We start from the raw sequence: 20,639 nt of genomic DNA, 5'->3' as shown, positions 1-20,639 counted from the left end.
AAGGAAAAAGGCATTACTAAAATACAAAGGATAGAAAAGAAAGTATCTATAAAGAATCTAGGAGGCTGCTTATCTCAAATAACAACAGGAGACAGCAGAGTTTAATATGTGTATGTCAGAACTACGTAATTAAAACAACTGCAAGGAAAAGGAGAAAGTTTTCTGGAATTAGGCATGTTTAAGTTCAAATGCACCCAATGAAGTAAAAAATATCTTCCGGACATCACAATGGTTAACCAAAAGTCAAGCCTTAGATCTTTTCCCAACATACTGGTCCGCACAGCAATATATATAGCTATTTTTTGAAATCTGTCTATTGCAAGAAGAGCTGCTACTCAACTTTGCCACTCAAAGACTTCTCAAAGGAAATCTCAGATTGTTTCTGTTTAATTCCTTGACAGAAAGAGCCAAAATGTTTAAATACATTTCTTAACATTTGTATTGTCAGGCCAATTCTAAGACTGAAGCAAATGGATAGTAAAAGTCTTCATATTGTGTCAGGGAAGCTGTTTCTGTGTCTGCCCCCCCCACACCCAGGTACCCAGTACCTGTTGTTAGAATGGCAGTACTTACATGGAGAATGCATATAATGTCGACAGGAGGAGAGTGATGCCTGGGGAGGAGGCTGTGGCTGTGGCTGTGCAACAATACTCGATCCATATCCATCTATTGTTATTGACTGGCTTGGGCCAGCACCAGCCTGATGTCCATAAATTGCAGTTCGAGATGAAGAACCAGGACAGCAGGGGTCAAAAGCAGATGTCCCATGAAAAGCACCACTTCCATGACTTCTTATACCACTGCTGCTTAAGTCTACTGGCAATGCCTGCTGTGTAAACAAAACATCTGTTCTCAAACAGTTCTTCAAACATTGAAAACAGTCATCTTTAAATATACTGTGATAAAAACTATACTATCATAAGCCACCGGGAATAGGATTTTTGCATTTTAAGAATGTTCCAGAACAAAGCCTTAAAATATGCTTAACATTTCTTAATCCTAAATTGTTCAGTCTGGGGAAAGGGATTAAATTAATTACACTACATTGTATAAAAAACCTATTTTGGGTAAACCAGTGAGTATGCGAGAGCAGCATTCATTGAACTATTTGGAGGCAAACAACAAGCTTTAGCATTTTGTTTAGTTGTGCCTAACATAAGTGTTACAGAACTATTAAGTTGGTTTATGTTTTAAGTGTATGTTGTCAATTAAGTTGCACAGTACTGTTCTTAGATTTTTAACCATACTGTTTTAGAACTGTGATTTCAGTTGCTTAAAATAAATAAATAATCTTTAAAAATCTTTAGAAAAGCAACTCTTATACTTTTTACAAACAGAAAATTAGACTTGAATTTTTCTTCCCTTAGCAGTTTTGCAAATCATTCAGCTGCTTTATGATCTGCAGAGTATATTCTGAAGTGTTAATATTTGTTTTAAGAAGTCACTATCATCTTACAGTTAAAGAGGATGTCAGCTGCAAATGATTATTTACTGAGTTATGACTTTTTGTTCATTTTTAATTTTGCTATATGTGTATCATGTTTTAAATTTTCCTTTTAGTTTCCTTTTATAATACCTGCTACAGAAAATAAGTAAATCACACACAATTCAGCATCCTATTTTATTCTATTCCATTCTCTCATGCCTATAATACGACTTCAAAATGCAAAGGGAGAGCCACAAAAGTTAAACATGCCTGGTCATGGTAACCAGTGCCAGAACTGCTGCTTGCTCCACAAGGTGCAGGCACTGGAGGAGGCCTTTCAACAGGGCAGCTGGAGTCACTGAATGAAGGAGACAGTGGAACAGCTGGATGAGGGTTGTGGTGGTGGTGGTGGTGGTGCTGAAAGTGGTGGCTGTGCTGCTGAAAGCAGCTTGTATGGGGGTGTCCCAATGCATGATGATTCTGTGAAGGTCCTCCACATGGAGAATGCTGAGGGCAGCATGACGGTAACCTTGGCATGGCAGGAGGGCCAGTTTCCAGTGTCGTATTAGATGCAGTTCTTCTTATATCATCTTGAAATTAAACAAAATTAATGTTGAAAAGAAAGAAATTAGTAAGCTGATCACAGTAAAACAGGGGCTGAAATAAAAGCATTAAGTAATTAACAGATTGGAAAACAGATTTAAACTAAAACAAAACACATATATAAACTGGATACAAAAAAGAGGATTCAGCTATGCCTGCAAATGAACCAAAACTGAATGGTTCAGGTGGATGTACTCATGACAGCTACTGGAGAAAGTCTTGCCTTATTATTCCACTAATTTAAGACAGTTATCAGTAGGACAAAGATGAAAGATTGTCCCTGTGACTAGTGTGCAGAAACCTATTTTTACACTTTGTCTTCAAATTCATGTGCAAATGTGGTCATTCATGGGTTTTTTTTGTATCCTGCTTGACCTGCAGAAAAAGGCAGAGCACCCATGTTTCAGGAATGTTGTGAGGCACCCCAACATCACAATAATAGTGAAAAGGGAGAGACAGTTACCCACGGTCACAATCCTCACCTCCAAGAACTTATTCTATTGTAGGTGGTTGCTAGGGGGGTTGTTTTGCTGTTTTAGAGAGATCCAGTCTTTCCCTCAAACCTTCAATCAGTAGCCAATGCCTAACTTAACTGCCTACTAACTCAAAAACAGCCCTCAATCAACCAAAAACACCTCCCCCCGAAAAAACCCACTGTCAAATAAGTTTCTGTGGCCAGCAGGAAAGCAACTGGTTTGTGATAAACAAGAGAATAGAGTATATGGCTTAATGGTCCTTTCCAATTTCAAACTTAGTCTAGTATCCCACTTTCAGAAAAGATGGCTTCCACAATCCATTATTAACGGATACTGTCAATCTTCCAGTAACAACAGGAAGAAGTTCCTTTGTAACAGGTTCCATATACTTCTTTTCAAAGTTATCAGCTCTTTTTGTTATCAATACTGCTAGAGACAAGTCTCACTTTAACAAAGTCTAGTAATTATGCTACCTGTACATGCAGCTCTACAAGCAATCTACATGGGCAGATTCAAGGAACCTACACACATCCCTCATTTTTCCTTATAATACATATTTAAAAACAAACCAACCAAAAAACAAAAACAAACTTTACAACACATTGCAGTGTAAGACTTCATTCCCAGTGAATGAGTCTGGCATCCTACCTACTACATTCTACCTCTTCAAAAAGGATGTGATCCATTAGGTATAACTGAACCATCCTGACAGACAGGAGCAGAAAGAGGCTCCTCCATGACCTCATTTATCTTTGGGGAGACTTTATTGAGATACTCAAGTTTACACAGCAAGTCTAACCAGTGTCAACTTACTACTGATATGTTCAGTCCTAAAAGCTCACAGGTATTTTAACTAGAGAAGTCTGATTAACTCCCTCTTTCTCCTTTATGCTATTAATTAGTAGGCAATGTGACAGTTTTAGAAGGCTCTCTTATTCTGTACCTCCAGCTGAAGTACCAGCAGTGCTGCTATTGGGAAGACTAGTCAAAGTCTCGGGTGCTGAGGAGGGGGGCTGGCTGCTGGAGACGTTTGAAGCTGCATCAGAGGCTGGCTCTGAGGTAGACGTATTAGAATTGTTACTGGAAGTTGAACTCACGACCTGGGACTCCACTCTAGCTGAGGTGGTTGGCACAACTGTTGGCTCTAGTGAGAAAAAAAAAAAATTACATGTTCTTTAAGTTTTAAAAGCTGTTAGTTTTTTGTTTTCTTTCTTTTTAAACTATCTTACAAGAAATTTTGGATTCTGGTCTTGCCAGAGGCTGAGAAAGTCAGAACACAAAAGCCTGATGTGTATAACACACAAAAGTTAATTCGGTTTGGTTTATGTGTGAAAATTACCATTTTTGAACAGCCTTAGCATCCCTTTATTTAAAAAAAAAAAATTAACTAAAATTTTAAGAGTCAATACAAAACCATTTCCTAAACCAAGTCTGCCATATCAAGAATTTTATTTTCTAGATAAAACACTACTAGAAAGGAAATTAAGTTACTTTGGTACTTTATGATGAAAACACTGACTCAAACATTTACTACAGTCTTTCATAAATCCACAGGCAAACTAATCCATGATTAGGCATTACCCTTATGTTTTTTTAATGCCTACAAAACACAGAAAAAATTTAGATGTCTAACCCAAAACAGCACAAGAATATCTCAATTAGCAGTACTACTTTACAAATTTCAGTCATTCCAGATGCATAGTACTAAAGGCTATAGCACAATAAACTAGTCTTCCAGTCTCAACACACATTAAAACTACATACGCATTCATTCTGCAGATTATAAACATAATAGCTGACTATATTTCATCAGATTGAGGGAAATACACCAGACCCTTGATAAATTTTGCTCTCTACTGCACAACTGTAAACAAGTTAATATTTAAAAAGATACGTGATGGCATAATTCAAATTTAGTTTTCAAAGCCCGGTTTTGATTATAAGTTTGAAATTTCTCCCCAATTACTGGCAAGGCAATGACACGACTATGAATAGGAGATAAAAGTGAAGATCATCAGAAACAGGCTCTACTTTTTCAGTAGAAGTGTCTGCATGAATATCAGAAAAAGAGAGTCAAGATGTTTAAAATTACATCTCCTACACTGAAAGTCTCAAAGTAAAATATGACTGTTTTTCAAGATTTCTCTCTAAATCTAATAGCTCTAACAGCAGCTCAGCAAGCAAGGGAATAAACACATCTTCCTTTTTGCAGCCTTCCAACTCATTGCATTATAAAGCCTGTAATCCGATGCCTATGCTTACATTCCTTTGGATTTTAATGTGGTGTTCCAATAAATTAGTTTTATTTCAAGGAAAATATTTTGGGGGAAGTCTATTAATATCTAAATTCAGTGAGAAAACAGTGAGAATATAGGTCACTTAGAGCCTAAATGTAATTGATATGTGATCACATAGTACTCAAGATTGGAAGCTAATAAATTCTGAAAGCAGTCTTGTGGTCAGGCATTTCTTAATTCTTTCAGCACCAACCACCCTGCTAGCCTGTTACTGTTTTGATGTTTTATCAACAACAGAGACACTTCTGTTTTCCCCCCAAAAGCAGTCTTCCATTTAAAAGCCAGTAGGACTGGTCAATCCCAGGCTAAGGAGAGAAACTGTGGATTTCAGCAGACTTCACAGACATCAGTTCAGGAATGTTTGTGGAGAGGCGACCTGTAGGCTCAGGTAAGTAGCTAGCAAAGTTTTAAGAGCAGTATTTTTGAAGATATCAGTAGAGCTATGATTAAGCAGGTAGCTGCCTTGTGAGACAGCGTTAATTCAGGTTTTACAATAGTTTGTGTGTGAAATCCGATGTTTATAAAGACAATATCCTTGAAAAGCCAGAAGACTCATCCTAAAAAGATATGCAAAACCAGCTGGTCTTAAAGATATATATTGCAGAAATAATCATTCATCAAGATTTTTTTTTTTTTTAAAAACAGGAATCTGATGTCCAAATTCAAGACCAAATTCTACCATTTGAATTTAAAAGAGTAAATTAAACCAATAAATGTAATTTCCAATCCAACAGTATCACTGATGGGATATTTCACAATAAGTCTACAAAGAAGAGAATCCTATTCTTTTCCATCTTAAAGAACAAGATATTGCAAGACACTTACTAGTGGTACAGTAAACAAGTGATGGAACCACAAGACAGAATTTCTGTTAAACATGGGAAGTCGTATGTAGCCAAAGAATACTAGGAGGAGAAGGGGGGGAGGAATAAATAGATGGAGGGGGAGAGAGAAGGTAAGTTTTTTCCCCCCCCTTAACTTTTGACAATACCAGAAAATTGATCCTATGATTTTCAGCAGGAATAAATTAGTTAACTGCCAGAAGGTTTTAATGTTAGGAAACACTGAAAGCTTCAGAAACCTTGTAATATACTTTTACTAGTTCTTTTGTTGTTGTTTTTTTTGTTTGTTTGGGGGTTTTTTGTTTTTGTTTTTTACTACCACCACCACCACTCCAAGGCTTGAAAGAACAGTACTCCAAAGCACATGCACCAGTGACAGGTTTTCCTTTTATAGTATTGTACTGAAATAATCACATATTTTTAGAGAAGTAGTTCTAACCTGTTCTGTAATTTCTGCCTGGTGAGTCAGCTCTCAGACACATACCCAAGTCAGTTTTTGGAAGAAAAATTAGATCTAGTAGACTAGCTAGGAATGCCTAGACTCTTAATTTTAGCAATACACACAAGAATTTTCTGACAGGCTAGAAGTTTTTTTTTTTTTTTTTTTTAAAGAACTGAGACTTTTTTAAAAAAATGGTGTTAAAATTCCACTCCCCTTACACTGACTGACCATCTTGCTTCTGAAAAAGGAAGAGATTTCTCAGATCGATGCAGCTTACCATCTTCATCTACTGTAAGGTCCACTACTTCTGCTGCATTCTGCCTCAGTGGCTGAATGACTGTTGAAATCCTACTACGGTTACGCTGCTCCTGTGGTCTTGCAGCATGAGAAGTAGAGCTCTGTCCCCAGTGCGATCTTGAGTGTCCGAGTGTTGAACGAGACCTTAAAAAAAGGTATTACCTTAAGTATCGACATCAATTTGCTCTCATTAAATACAGTTTTCTCACTGTTCAAGAAGTTGACTGGTCACTAAAGTTAATTCAGAATATACTGCTATTTGAAATACATTTTTATTAGAAAAGTATTTTCTTAGGTTCAAATACCATGCTACTCCACAATCACTGGATGAGTATTTACAAACACTACTGCTGCCTTTACCAGATAACATAATAGCAAACATCCAAAAGGGAGAGCTTAGAGGCCTTTAGACTAATTCTTCTCCCATGTACCTATGAACAAATATAGGTAGAGTGGTACAAAATGCAATGTAAAAACCCACAGTTGCAGTCAGACAGCGATATTATCTAATGTTATGTTTTAACATGCTAATAGGATATGAGAGTCTCTGAATCCTACACTATTCTTATGCTGTCTGTGAAACAGGAGATCCATCAGTGATGACTGGAGTGTAAAGATCATAAAGATTTGTAAATACTAAGTTCTTATGCATGTTTACTTGTGACAGAATACTTTCAGGGGATTATTTCTATACCTAAATTTAAAAAGTCACAAACAATCTCCAGACTTTTATCTCTTGAATGTTATATTCCCCCCCCCTTAAAAATAAACACAGTTTTGTATAATGCTTATAGAGTAATGAAACTTAAATGAAATGTGACATAAGGAAAGGAAAACATAAGCTTGTACCATACCTAAGGAAATTGATGGTTTTATTTCTGTTGCATTTCACTTGGCATCCATTCTATTCAATTTAGTCATCCAAAGCTAAACACTCAAGTCAATGATACTTTGGAGTTCAGACTAAGAGGATACTATCTTTAATTAAGGGAAAAATATTTTACAATATTATATTTGCCAGTTCACACTGCCAAAAACCTTTGACTCTCCAGTATTTACATAAAACAAATGCTTGATTTTCCAATTTGGAAAAAACAATGTAAAAATTCAGAAGGGGAAAACTGAAGAAAGGTGAATGACTTCACTTAAAACAAACAAACAACCCAACACACCACAGCAGCCAACAACACACTACAAAAATCACCATGGAGCTCATAGCTTATTTTTATACTCTGCCTGTATTCCCTTTACCCCATCTGTATAGCCCACTAGGAAAGAAAATAAGAGTATATTTCTATAGTACTTTATCCATCATTAAAAAGGCATAGTAAAATGGAACTGGAACTATGATTAGAACATTTTCGTATTAATCAACTCCTATTATGAACTTCTATTGCTGAAATTTCTTATTTTGAAGTTTAAGCTGTCCTGTTATTTCCTTGAAAACAAAGAACTACTGAATTGAGACAGTCTTAAGTTACATGTCTTGGCCTTTATTTCCTTGTCATGATTAAACAGGACATTATTCTGACAATATTTTACTTAAGAATGACTAATGAATATGTTATCTATGTGCTGGTGTGTATATTCTGTCACTGGATAAGTCCATATCATTTCAAAATGACTGTGTTGGTTCACTTCTGTAAAGTATGTATGGCTAAAATGTTTACTTTGTTTAATGCTAAGAAGAATCAAAACCAGACTGTAATAGCCTTTTTTCTTAGCCAAAAGAGGACTGTCAGGGAAGGGTGTCACTAGCAGTTTGGTAGATGTTATCTCATCCTCCTAGGTATGATTCCAACTGCCACACTGCTGCTTGAGACTGTAGTTAATCTTTATCACAATGGTTTACTTTCTCTCTACTTGGAAGCAGCCCTACCTTGATGAAGAAGAGAGAGGAGGAGGAGGAGGGAGTAATCATCATTACATACCAACTTCTTGATGGAGTACAGGGAAGTGTGAAAAATGAAGGACATGGAAGAGACCAACACACGAACTTCTGTATGCAATTTTCTCAAACCAGACACTGGGTGCGCGATGTAAGGAAAACAACAAGTTTCTATATGCATGCAACTGAGTACGGATTCAACAGGCTACCAATTCATCTCACCAGCAGCCACTCAGAAAACAAGCAGAAGAGCATTTGCATTTTGCTCCCACAAAGCTAATCAATCAGAATCAGACAAGTAATTAACCAGCTCTAATAACAGAAAAGAACTAACATTCAACATCCTCAGAAACTAGAGTTATTGCTCTGCAAAATCCACAGGTGCAGTAGCATTTATTCTTCTGGGCAACCACTGCTACCCTCAAGACAACCTGGAAATATCACTTACATTCAGACCTTTGATTCAAAAAGCATAGTGTGTTTTTTCCTCAACAAACAGCAGGATAGACAGAAAGTCTAGATGAAACAGGAGTCCTAGAGCCTCCATCAAAAAGCAACACTAGCTGATTATGCAGAAAGGAAGTATCATCGAGGATGTTGAAGAATACAACCAAGGTTTTACCCAGAGAGCCTCTGGACTCCATCTTTTATCCAGAGAGCCTCTGGACTCCATCTTTTATCCAAGAGAACATGTTGTAGCTACAATCACTCTGTGTGTGGGGGGGGGTGTGGGTGTGCGCGTGGGTGTGCATGTGTGAATCTGGTCTTTACTGAAACGAATCTTCTTCATAACTGGCTGCTAGAGAATGATTAACATGTGACCAACATTGTAGCAACTTGGTCAAATCCATCAAGACAAACTATTCAGCAATAAAAAAATAAGTGAGGATTGACAAATAGGATGGAGAGACATTTTTTCATTCAAATTAAAAAATGTTGGTTTCCACAGGAACACAATAAAAACATCTGCTGAAGAACAGCGGTGGAAGACCCTGAATCCACAACTGCAAGTGTCTATGCATGCTGGGGTGGCAGTGGAAAGAAATAAGAGAAGGGAAAAGCAGGACAAAACTACCATAAAATATTTATGTACTACATCATCTGTGTATTAGAAGTCATGAAATGTCATGAAACGCAAGAATTTCAAGTAATGCACCCCCTCCCCAAAAGGCAGGGATGTACAATTGCCAGTACATCTAGGTTTGTTTACTTTGCCTATATGCAGATGCTCTCAGGATTCTTGCTATCTAATCTGGCAGTGATGAAGGTGGCTGGTACAGAGGCATGAAGTCTGTGGATAATTTCTTGGTTTAAGTTAACGAGGCAGATCTTTGGGTCTCCAATCCTTAATTGTGGGAGAGCTTAAAAGGAACTACAGCTTTAAGATTCCCACCAAAAGCAGCTTTCTAGAAACAAGTCATTTTTATTCCATTTAGGAAATTTCAGAATTATTTCTTCAGGAGTGAATCAAAATAAGGAAATGATCTTCATGAACTGTCTCCTCCTCACTTCTGAAAAAGCAAAAAGAGTGGCCATCTGCGGGACAATCTTACATTGATACTACTAACAATGTATACTACTTATAGTTAGGATCAAGCACTACTTATTCATTGTTGGGCTATAGTGTTCCATTACTGCCTTTCCCAGAGGCCACAGTCAATTTTATCTGATCGCCTTATTTTTTCTAAAATAACAATCATCAGAGCAAGACTTCGCTAACAGAGTGGATGAAAATAACAAGGAACAAATGCTATAAGGTAGGAGAAAAGGGGGGGGAGGGGGACAAAAAACCAAAGCCCATACAATATTACACTTAAGAAACCAGAAGGCTTAAAAGTGAGTACAAAATTGTATCATTTACTGTCACAAGAAGCTTAACACTTTCACGAGTGGAATTGTAAAGTTACTCCAAAAGGCTGCCTGAACACACTGCAGAAAAAACCCTTCCTCTTGCACGAGTCTAATGCTTCAAAACTTTATCTTCTCCCTATCCAGCATTACCACTGCTTTCCACTTATGCACCCACTTTCTCTTTGAGACAATTTTCCTTCTGGGAATTTTCTCTTTTTATCTTCTTTATCCATTTACTTGCTTTTCCGGCTCACAACAAATTGTTAATGTTGAAAGTTGATCTCACATCCGCTAATGTACTCCTGTTCTACATCAAAACAGGATTTGCCTCAGCGTTTTCAAGATGAACGTATTTCCTTGTCTCTGACTTTTCCAAGTCTAAACGCAAACATTTTGAGTTTCTTATGCATACAAGAGTGTTACATGGAGAATGCTGGCTTGTTTTCCTTTTTCCAGTAGCTTTCTTCTCTCCCTCAGAAGACTTGATATGATCGAAAGGACGATTCGGAAAAAGACAGATTAAGCACTTCATGAGTTCTATTCCCTTCTTTCTGATCTTTAGTACTAAAATGCCCAGAGAGTGAGTATATGCCCTCAACCATCAGCTGAGCTTCAGGTATTAACAACTTAATTCATACAAAAGACTTTACTCATGCAAGAGAGCTTCAAGTGCATCAATTTCTTTTAAGGTCAGTTGCAGCTGCAAGTTGGCTATGTAAATAAAGATGTTCCTTACATTATACTAGAGCACTGTACGCAGTCACTTGCTTAACAATATATTTAGAAAATAATCGCTTTTTTTTCTATTTAGAAAGAAACAGAAATCAGCTTTAAAACACTTAAATATATCTCAACTATACAAGATTCTTATCACAGCTTAAGTAAAGAGCCTACTCTTACATCCATCTTTATTTACTGATGTCAAGATTAACAGTTCAGAATTTTAAGATTTTTTTTGAAACTGTCAGGAGTAAACAAGCTGCAACTTCCCTGCAGAATACTTAATATATAGACAAATCTCAAAGTGACAGCCTCCTGAATTTATGCAAGCTTTCTCAAATCTACAATTTTCACTACTATTCATTTGCACTCTGTAATTTCATGTATTACAGGCATACATACTGTTACTTGACTAATAACTATGTTTTGAAAAGAACAGAATGAGTCTCAGTCCTGTAGTATTCAACACATAACAAGCACCAAAAGTTAGCCTTTGTTTTTTTCCACAGAAAAGAAAAACTAGCAGTAATGAAAGATGTATCTTCATTTTGGCAAATCTGATCTGACTTTTTTTTTTTTACTCTCATTCAAAAAACAATTTGTCTTTAAAAAACCACAGTAACCCATCTCATTTATATAGAAATTATTTAAGAAATATTTATTTTGCCATGAACAGTATTCTGAGTTTGGTAAACAACCCTCATAATGTTCAGTTTATTCACAACATTTAAGTTTACAATTTTGTATTGAGCTGCTGTCCAAGAGCTGCCTTTGTTCCTTAGATTGTGGTTTGGCAAAACTGATATGCTTGAACCGCAAGAAAATCTGCATAGGAAGTACTCTAAGTTCAAAGTATAAAAGATTACCATAGAAGAGAGATTTTCTGACATTTTGGGCTCATGATGTGCATTTAAGACTCTCTCTCATTATAGCAAGCTTCCTGGAATTGTTTTTTTACTGTATTTTTATTACATAAAACCATGACACTTCCAAATACAAAACAAAACCCAATTACTTTTGCAGTCTTTTCATAACATTTTCATCCGAACATTTTCAAAGTAAAGTCTCTTCTTAACAGTTGATGGTTGTAGAATAAAGGGTTAAGGAATAAAACTTTCTTCTATTTCACCATTCCATTATGATACTAAAAAATTAAATTCCTTTGAAAAATCTACATGTTAGAAGACCTGACAAACTGAATAAACCAAAATTTATCAGAAAATGCCCTTGGTTCAATCTCATTCTCACTCAAGTCACCAGCAAAGACACCACTGACATCAATAAAAATGAGAGGGTTTTTTGCTGCTGTTTTGGTTGCAACATCACAGGGGGAAAGGGGAGAAGGAATCAAGTAATTGCCTTCAAGCCTTTTACGGCTGCTACAGGAACCATTTCTTACTGAGGCTAGGAAGAGAGAAAGGTAAATTTTTAAAAGCATCCTATCTATGTTTAATTAGGTCTTGACGTAATGTTCAATAAGCACAATCAGTTTCATTTTTTTTTAAAAACACACTCTAAAGCTTTATCTGTCAGCTAAAGAGCCTAAAGAGAACTTAAATCGCTCAATTTTTTTCAAGCATACATGCTGCTTCTGAAGTTTTAATGACTGTTCTCAACAAACACACATTCATGTAGATAAATCAACTGTTTCTGGAATGTGTTTTAGCCCTCTTAAGACAGAGCACCTGTTGATTCTGCAGTTTTAGCTTTCTTAAAGAAAAAAAAAATCCTTTACCACTCCTTCAACAGGAGGAAACAAAAAAACATTGTTCAAGAAATGTATTTTAAAATGTTGATTTCTCTCACGTCTCCCCATTTCCTCTCAGCTACAAACTTAGGCTGCATATTTTTGTATGACATCTTTCATGTGTAGAATTCAAAAAAAAAAAGTAGAGCAGTGTTATTAAGAAGCGTTCACGAAAACTACATACGCACATGTCTTAAAATTGGTTCTAGAGTGTCATTTATTTCAATAAAAGTGATTTTTTGCAAGATGACCTGTCTGGTTTCTTAAATATGAAACTGCATTAATGAAAGCACTAGCTATCTAATGACAAACAGATGAAATGTTTTTATAATCTACTGTCTATTGTTCCTTTGTCATTGTTTTACTCAAACAGATATTAATTCTTCATTTATTACAACTTTGTCCTCACATCCACAAACTTATTTAACATGCAGACATCTCTAACAGTTCCACGCACGTGGAATTTTCAGGTTTTCTGCTTCAAGAAACTCCACCCTAATGGACTCTGTGAAATCAAGCAAATACTTAACAAAATCTACATGGAGGCATGGAAGAACGGGAAAGTACACATGACGGCAGCAAAGGAAGCTTCAAAAAACTGGGATGCTTTGCAGAGAAATGCTCTGCTAATTCCTAGACAGACAGCCCAACCTAAAATTTCTCATCTCCAGCATCTCACTGCACAGACTTGCTCCCCCAAAATTCTGCCATCTCAAGCATCCTAACTACAACCACCTCAATAATTCCAGATAAGTGGAATTTTCAAGGCTTGGGAGAGCTGTGGGTTTTTTTTGTTTTAAATCAGAAATGCATACTATGCATGTTGGTAGAACCCCTACAACATTACCTTATGGGCTTTTAATGATACAGACCCTTGTGAAAAAACTTGAAGACAAACGAGATTGCATTAATACAAGCACATGCAAGCCTCACCTGTAGCTTTCACCAACTGTTACAATCTCCACTTCACTATCTGTCGAGGTAACATTTATTTCTTCATTGGCAGTGATCTGGGGAGTAGAGGATGCTTCAATCACCACAACATCTTCATCAATGCTTCCTGATAAGGAAAGAAGAGGAATAAAGTTTGTATACGTCATCTCTCTCAAGAGCTGTCATTATAAAAGACTATCTTTTTCCCCTAAACTTAATGTATATGTCAGTAGAGAATTGCAGTGTACCTCCAAACAGTAAATGCAACTGTCAAATAAATGACCTAATTATTAAAACTTGCAATTCTGCTTTATTCTCTCATCACCAGTACATAAATTTTCAGAGGCTTTAAATAAGACAAAACATACTACTTCACTTAGAGCTATTCCAAAACACATAATTAGTAAATCTCAAACTTCCACACTTACTAGTAAATTAGCTACACAATAAGACACAAAGTGAAAAAGGAAAAAAGGAAAAAAAAAGAAAAAAAAAAAGGATAAGCAAGCTTCCATTCCACTATGTATTGAAAACAAATCTGATGAATTTTATTAGCTGTAACACCAAAGAACACCTGTCGCTTATTATGAAAACAAAACAAACTCTTTTGAACATTAGCAAAGCAGTAGTGGTTCATTATCATGAATAACTATTTTTTTCATGTTTTTATAGGCATTAAAGCCTGAAGGCTAAACAATGGCAACAGGGCAAAAATGAGGCACCAGGTACATAAATTATCTCTAAAACAAAATATAGACCACAAATCCACTGGTGCTATAAGCATATTTAAATCTGCATTTTCAGTGACATTCATAATTAACATTTTAACATAATCATTTTAACATAAAGTTAAAATAAAACTATCAATGGTTAAAAAACAAAACAAAAAAACATCCAAAACACCACAGGACAATTAACAAACAAGTTGTGGCAGGAAGCTCAATTTCCACTTTTAACTCAGGAAGAGTGATTAAATTTCCAGCCTAATACCCTGACATTTCTCCAGCTACAGCAGTGACAATGACAAGTTTGGGCTACTTAGAATACTTAAATTGAGCTTTGGGTTATTTCACTATAGCAATACCACTGAGCACCAAAGAACTTATTTAATAAGTATGAGCTAGATAGCTTAGAAATGGCAAACTTGACCATCTTGAGATCTGTCGATTTCTTCAAGAAAGGTGCCTGAGCAATTAGGTCTGGTTCAAGTCAGTACCACGGCCTGCACGGCCCGTTCCCAGCTGCTCTAGGAAACAAGGCACACGTTCCTTTTTTGTTCACACGAAGCACCAGCTTCCTGGTCTAGCTAAAGGACGCACACCGCTATGACAGATCCCTGATCGCCGCAACCACTCAGCTATGCAACTACAACTGAAACACACTGACAAATTTCAGGGGTGGGTGGATTCTTTCTTTTTCCTTGACAGATTTTAAAATCCATGTTTCCAAATACTGTTATTCACCAAGCTATTCTGATCAGAAGCAATAACTGGCAAAATCAGTTCTGAGAAGTTGCATGAAAGGTTTGGGGAAAGAGAAACTGAGAATGTTACGATGTCTAAGAAACAAAGCCCCTGCTAAAAGTGAAAATAGAAAAAGGCCATTTAGCCTAAGTGAAAGGCAGCTAAAGTCATTACCACATTCGGAAGTAAAGGTCATGTTTTTGACAGCTTAGAAATCACAGGCAAATAAACAAGCAGCTTCTGTACACAGCCACCATAGCCACTTGTCAAAAAAACCCCAAAACCAAAAACAAAACTGCAAAAAACTAGCCAGCCAAACAGCTGATGAAAGGTCCGTTAGGAGAAAAAAGCAAGCATTCCTCTCCCCCGACCCAAATCTGTGCTTCCAAACGTGCACTTTTTTGAAGCACAGTAAGTTTGAGGGCACTCCTGGAGATCCGCACGTCCCCAAATTCAATTTTTGTTGAAAATTATGACAGGTGCAAAAGCAGAAGATTTAGACTGAAGTATGGTCTATTATATTTCTGAAAATAAACAGCACCTCCTAGAGGCCAAAATCATATGCTGTGTAATTCCAACGTGCCATCTCTACGTAAATTCTGGCACAAGTTTACCTCAAGAAAACCAAAGAAAATCCACAAGTGAATATCTATACAGTTCAGACACTCACCTTTGTCATGGCTTGAGCATTGATTTTACTTAATCCTTTGTTTAAGCAAACCTTTACTCAAGATGTGATTTTACAGACTACGTACAAGTCAGACTGTAGAAACCAAACCATCAGGATTGTTACTGGCTGAACAGGTTTTCACAAGCTCCACAATAATTATGAGAATATTTAGGAAAATAGTCAAATTTGTTATAAATAGGATATAGGTTAGCTAAATTCCAACCTTCTGCCACTTCCTACTGCTCAGGCTTTAATAGCACCTTCTGAAGTCAAAAGCACAAAATGATCAAAAGGTTTTCATCCCATAAAATACTTTCAGAACAACTATACAAGTTATCAATACACACTTCCTTCAAAATGAAGACTGTCAGGGAAAAAAAAAATCTCTACGCAAGTATTTGTAAGGTATTTGGCAAGATTTCATTCCTAGGGAAAAAGTATTAATATAATTAATGATCACATGCAATTTTATACCTACTTTTAAATAAACATGGCTTCCATGTAAGACCTACTAAAATTGGTCTAACAGCACACCATGGGGAGAAAAACACTCATATGAACTTCATATGTTTTAAGAACACTGTAGTTGTTTGGGAGAACAGCATATAAGAATTAGAAAAATCAGCCAATATAAACTGATTTCATTAAATACTTTTATCTGAAAAACGAAATCAAAAATTTAGCTGAATAGTAAAACTTCAGAAAAAATGAGCAACACTGATGCAATCTTTATAATCCTCTATCAAGTATGGAAGTATACAAGCCATGGAGCCAGCAGTAGTAAGTAGTATTAAAAGCTGATTTTTCATTGTCAACAAGATTTACTGTTTCTTCTTTGCCTCTCCCAATGCATTACTATAAGGAAGAGAACGCAGTATTTGAAGTGTCACAGACAAAACCACATCAGTTTAAACTTACAAAAGCTTCTACAAAGCAGAGCAAAGGATAGTGTTGTTAAGACAAATAAAAGTCTTTGAAATAACGTGTCAAGACGAAGTCTCAGGGAACAGCCCACTTGCCAGGCTGAGAGGAATGTAGGGTGGATATATGCATGCAGCACATGAGCAGCCACTCTACTTCCTATCCCTTGGTAGCAAGGAAAGTCTCTCCTGAAACTTCAGCAAGACCATATATACGACCTTTTTTCCTAATACTAGAGCAGTTAATTTAAAAAGCAGAGGTAACATTTTTAAGAATTAAACTGTACTGATACTTAAGAACTAGTGAAATTTAAGATGCTTTTTTGAACACTACATACTATCAAAGCTGAGAAAAATACAGATAAATTCTCTAAGTACCCTTAAAATTCAAGCCTGATGGTTTGAACTTATCAGAACCCAATCCTAGCAAAGCCACAATGTTTTTGTAGTTTCCCGTAATGTAAGTCTGCAGGCTAAGTTAAAGCCTGAAGGTGAACTTCACTGGGATTTCACTCTGAGTAGTACAAGTTAGTTTGACTTGAATTTTAAAAGGGCATCACCCTGTCAGGGAGAAGACAACCTTCTTTAGTGAGGTGACTGATGTGCAGAAATACAAAAAAAGGATTTTCAGAGGTTTTCCTATATTGCTTCTAAAAATATTTGCTGGAGAGAGTTTTGAGGCACTTGCACACCTCAAATATTTATCACATATGTAATTCTTACAAGCCATCTGACAAATCTACAGCTACACATTAGCAGTAAACAACTGAACAGTTCCTTAAGGTACCTGTGCCTACATATTTGGTGTGTATACACCAAGAACTTGTATTTCCTGTTGTTATTTAGTAGGACATAAATAAAACAGAATTTGGCATTTCAGTAAATCCTTGTTTTAATGTACTGCATTATTTACAAAACACACTGGGGGCAGGAGGGTATGGGGAACAAAAAAACTCCCAGAAATACACCAGATGACAAAATACTTGCATGTATTTCTCAGCATTACTTTTGACTTTGCAGTCCACTATATGAGACATTTTTATACAGTCCATAATGACAAGGTACACTGCATTTACTTGCTTTAATGCACACACCAGTCAGTGACCAGTCATCTTCAGTCTGGAATGAAGATTAAGCAAATTCAATGTTACTTAAGGTATAACTACTACTACCTTACTCATCAATGTATCATCTAAATAATTGACCCTGTAAGAGAACAGCCAAATCTGTATAATTATCGAGTTACTATAATTAGTGTGTTATTATATATATTAATTCTATACTCTTTGAAGGTGCTCTCCCTTCCCCCAACATGGAGTGGTGGGGAAGAGAAACCAGACTGATAGCAGCAAAAAAAGATATGTAAATCTATGGCAGGTATTTTGTATTACTCTAAGCATAATACTTATGGTTATACAGCAAAGGAAAAATCACTCTCCTGCAGGTATAAACTATGTCTCTCTGCCACCTCTGGAATACCAAAATGCAGCAAGCAAATTATACTCTAGTTGTTTGTGACTAAATTAGCCTGTGGGCTACCACTAAAAGACTCGTTCTACATTTTAAATGAACTGGTTAAAAACAAAACTTCTGAAAATTACAGCAAGAATTTTATTAGTGTCCACCGGATTTAGTTTTCTGCCCTATCCACAGCCATGATTTATATTTTACAATGCACTCAAAACACCAAATATTAGCTCAAATATTAACAGTACTTAGTAATTAGGTTTCGTACATGACTAATATTCATTTTCAAATATACAATATTTCTTTTTCATTCTCTCCAGGAGGCCCCCTCCCCTTTTTTAAAGCCTATTTTATGATTAAAACTAGTATTCAGGCAACCTAGGGGAAAGGAAGAACTATACTGGAGTATCCTAGCATGAATCCAAATTTGAACATGCCAAAAAGTGATCATCCCTTAGAAAATCCCTAACACTGTGAGACCCTACATCAAAGATTAAAATGATTTAGTAAGCAGAATATAATTTTTTAAACAATGTAATACTTTGTAGCCCAATATTTAGATCTTTAAATACAGTGTACCTTTTCCCCAGAAAATTGTTAGGTTACATCAGAGTTATATCTGCTAGGTACTATTAAAAGACCACATGCAGTTTTGGGAATCAAGTTTTAGTATCAAATATTTTAAATTATCCAAAAATTATGCACAATAGACTCTAAGCTTTGCTTTAGACACAGTACTACTACTTAACTCTGAAAGATCATGGCATAGCTCACAGTCAGAGAACAATTAATTATTAGTCATTAGCACCAATGTCCCATCAAGGACAGAAATATTACTGTCAATATCCAAACTTAAGTTTGGCTGACTGTTGTCCTTCCTGGACAGTAGCTATTGCATTTATTTTGCAATAGCATGCAGTTAAATTAGATAAAATATTGCATGTAAAATAGCAAAGGAGATTCACAACACACAAATTCAAATGAGACAGCTTGACCATGCCAAACCATACAAGCTTACATAAGGGATGTGTGTTCTGGGGAAAACAGAAGATATTTAAAATAAAAAGTCAAATTCCAGTGATAGAGAAAACTTACTCTGAAGTTTCAGTCTTTCACTGGATCACACCAATGGCCCATCAAGGCCCACATTCTCTCCATCAGCAGCAACAGGCAAAGCTATCTGGTGAGAGCAAAAAATGCTGGCTACAATTGCTAGTCAAAATCTCTCATACCACTCAACACCCAAAACAGCATTACAGATGTCAGAGAGCACATCCTTGCCTATTCCCTGTTTATAGACAGTTGTCTGTGAACATGTCTAATTCCTTTTTGAACTTTCTGATATTACCTGCCTCCACAGCATCTTGTGTACAAGATGTGTAATTCAGCTTGAAACAGATAATCTCCTACTAAGTTTCGGTGAGTACTCTCTTTCCAACTTTCATAGCTTTTAAGAACTAGGTTAGAAGATCAGTTTTTCTTTACCTGAGACTTACTTGAAATACACTTTTCAATAACTGAGTAAGATGGGAGAAATTTTCAAGAACATACAAATTGCTTAAGAGCCTACACCCCAGTGGAAAAGAGCCAGCAAGCAGGATTTAGGGGATCTTGTCCAACTGCGAGCTATGCTAACATGGGCTAATCCAAAACTGTACTGACTACCATTAAGCAAGCACACAGACCTTAGTTCTAATGACAGTGCTACAGCAAGCCAAACCTAATTCTAGAACTAAGGTCTTATCAGCACAGAAAGCTGTAGTCGCTATGGGGAAGCACTGAAGCGAATTCCATGTTAACTTTTATTACACTGCAGATATTTAAAGCTCCAATTCACATTTACTGATAGGTATAGCTAGAATGGTTAATATGACTACTGCTCATAAAGCCATGTGCTTCTTTCCTCACCCCTTCCCAGTTCTTCCCTAAACCTTTTCTAGTAACAGGCGGAGTAGAAGGAATATGTATTCACTTCGTTGCCTACTAATGCTGTTGAGATAAAAGCTGTAAATTATGAGCTGCATCAGTTACTGAGGAGATAGAGAACACTTTAGTTTGGGGAGGGATTAGATAAAACAAAAAAAAAATTAACTACTCTGAAAGCAGGCAGTTAATTTCCACCTAATAAATGCTTATCTTCCAATGTTAATAGAAACCTGTTAAAATAAACATGCATCACTTCATACTCAGATTAACATTTTCACAGCCTCTAACTTTTAGAAAATCACATGTGTATATTCAACAGTCTTGGAAGACAGACTACAAAACCCTTAGTGGAATCAAGAGGACAAAACTGAATGAATTCAGCCTCATTCTTTTTTAATAGAAGTCTGTTTCAAGCCGCTTTGAACAAAAACTGGAGCAGCTTGCCATCAGCATTATATTCTAAGGAAAGAGGCAAGGCCTGTCTAGTACTTGCTATTCAAAGATATAAAGTAACACGTCAGACCTGAAGGAATTTTAAGTGCTATTAGGTCAGTATTTTATGACTATGCAAAATTCCACCCAACTTTTTTATATCGACACTTTCTCATTTCCTGGAGTTCAGCTTTACTGCCAACTCACACCACGTAAAACTATAAACTTGTTCCAAGTTT

At 36.3% G+C, this 20,639-nt stretch overlaps 1 protein-coding gene across 2 annotated transcripts in view; it reads right to left on the bottom strand.

The window, feature by feature from the left end:
* Positions 1-20,639, bottom strand: part of RNF111 (ring finger protein 111) — a 54,408-nt gene that overhangs the window by 19,047 nt on the left and 14,722 nt on the right. For both annotated transcript variants that reach the window (XM_026084029.1, XM_026084030.1), the window contains exons 3-7: positions 13,523-13,649; positions 6,364-6,527; positions 3,449-3,649; positions 1,697-2,016; positions 574-829 (exon numbers count right to left, since the gene is read on the bottom strand). In XM_026084029.1, the coding sequence (XP_025939814.1) occupies positions 574-829; positions 1,697-2,016; positions 3,449-3,649; positions 6,364-6,527; positions 13,523-13,649 (1,068 nt within the window). The remainder of the gene's footprint in view (positions 1-573; positions 830-1,696; positions 2,017-3,448; positions 3,650-6,363; positions 6,528-13,522; positions 13,650-20,639) is intronic.

This window comes from Apteryx rowi, unplaced genomic scaffold, assembly GCF_003343035.1.
Source record: "Apteryx rowi isolate R43461 unplaced genomic scaffold, aptRow1 scaffold_624, whole genome shotgun sequence".
NCBI classification, from domain to species: domain Eukaryota; kingdom Metazoa; phylum Chordata; class Aves; order Apterygiformes; family Apterygidae; genus Apteryx; species Apteryx rowi.
This window is presented reverse-complemented; position numbering and strand designations above follow the sequence as displayed.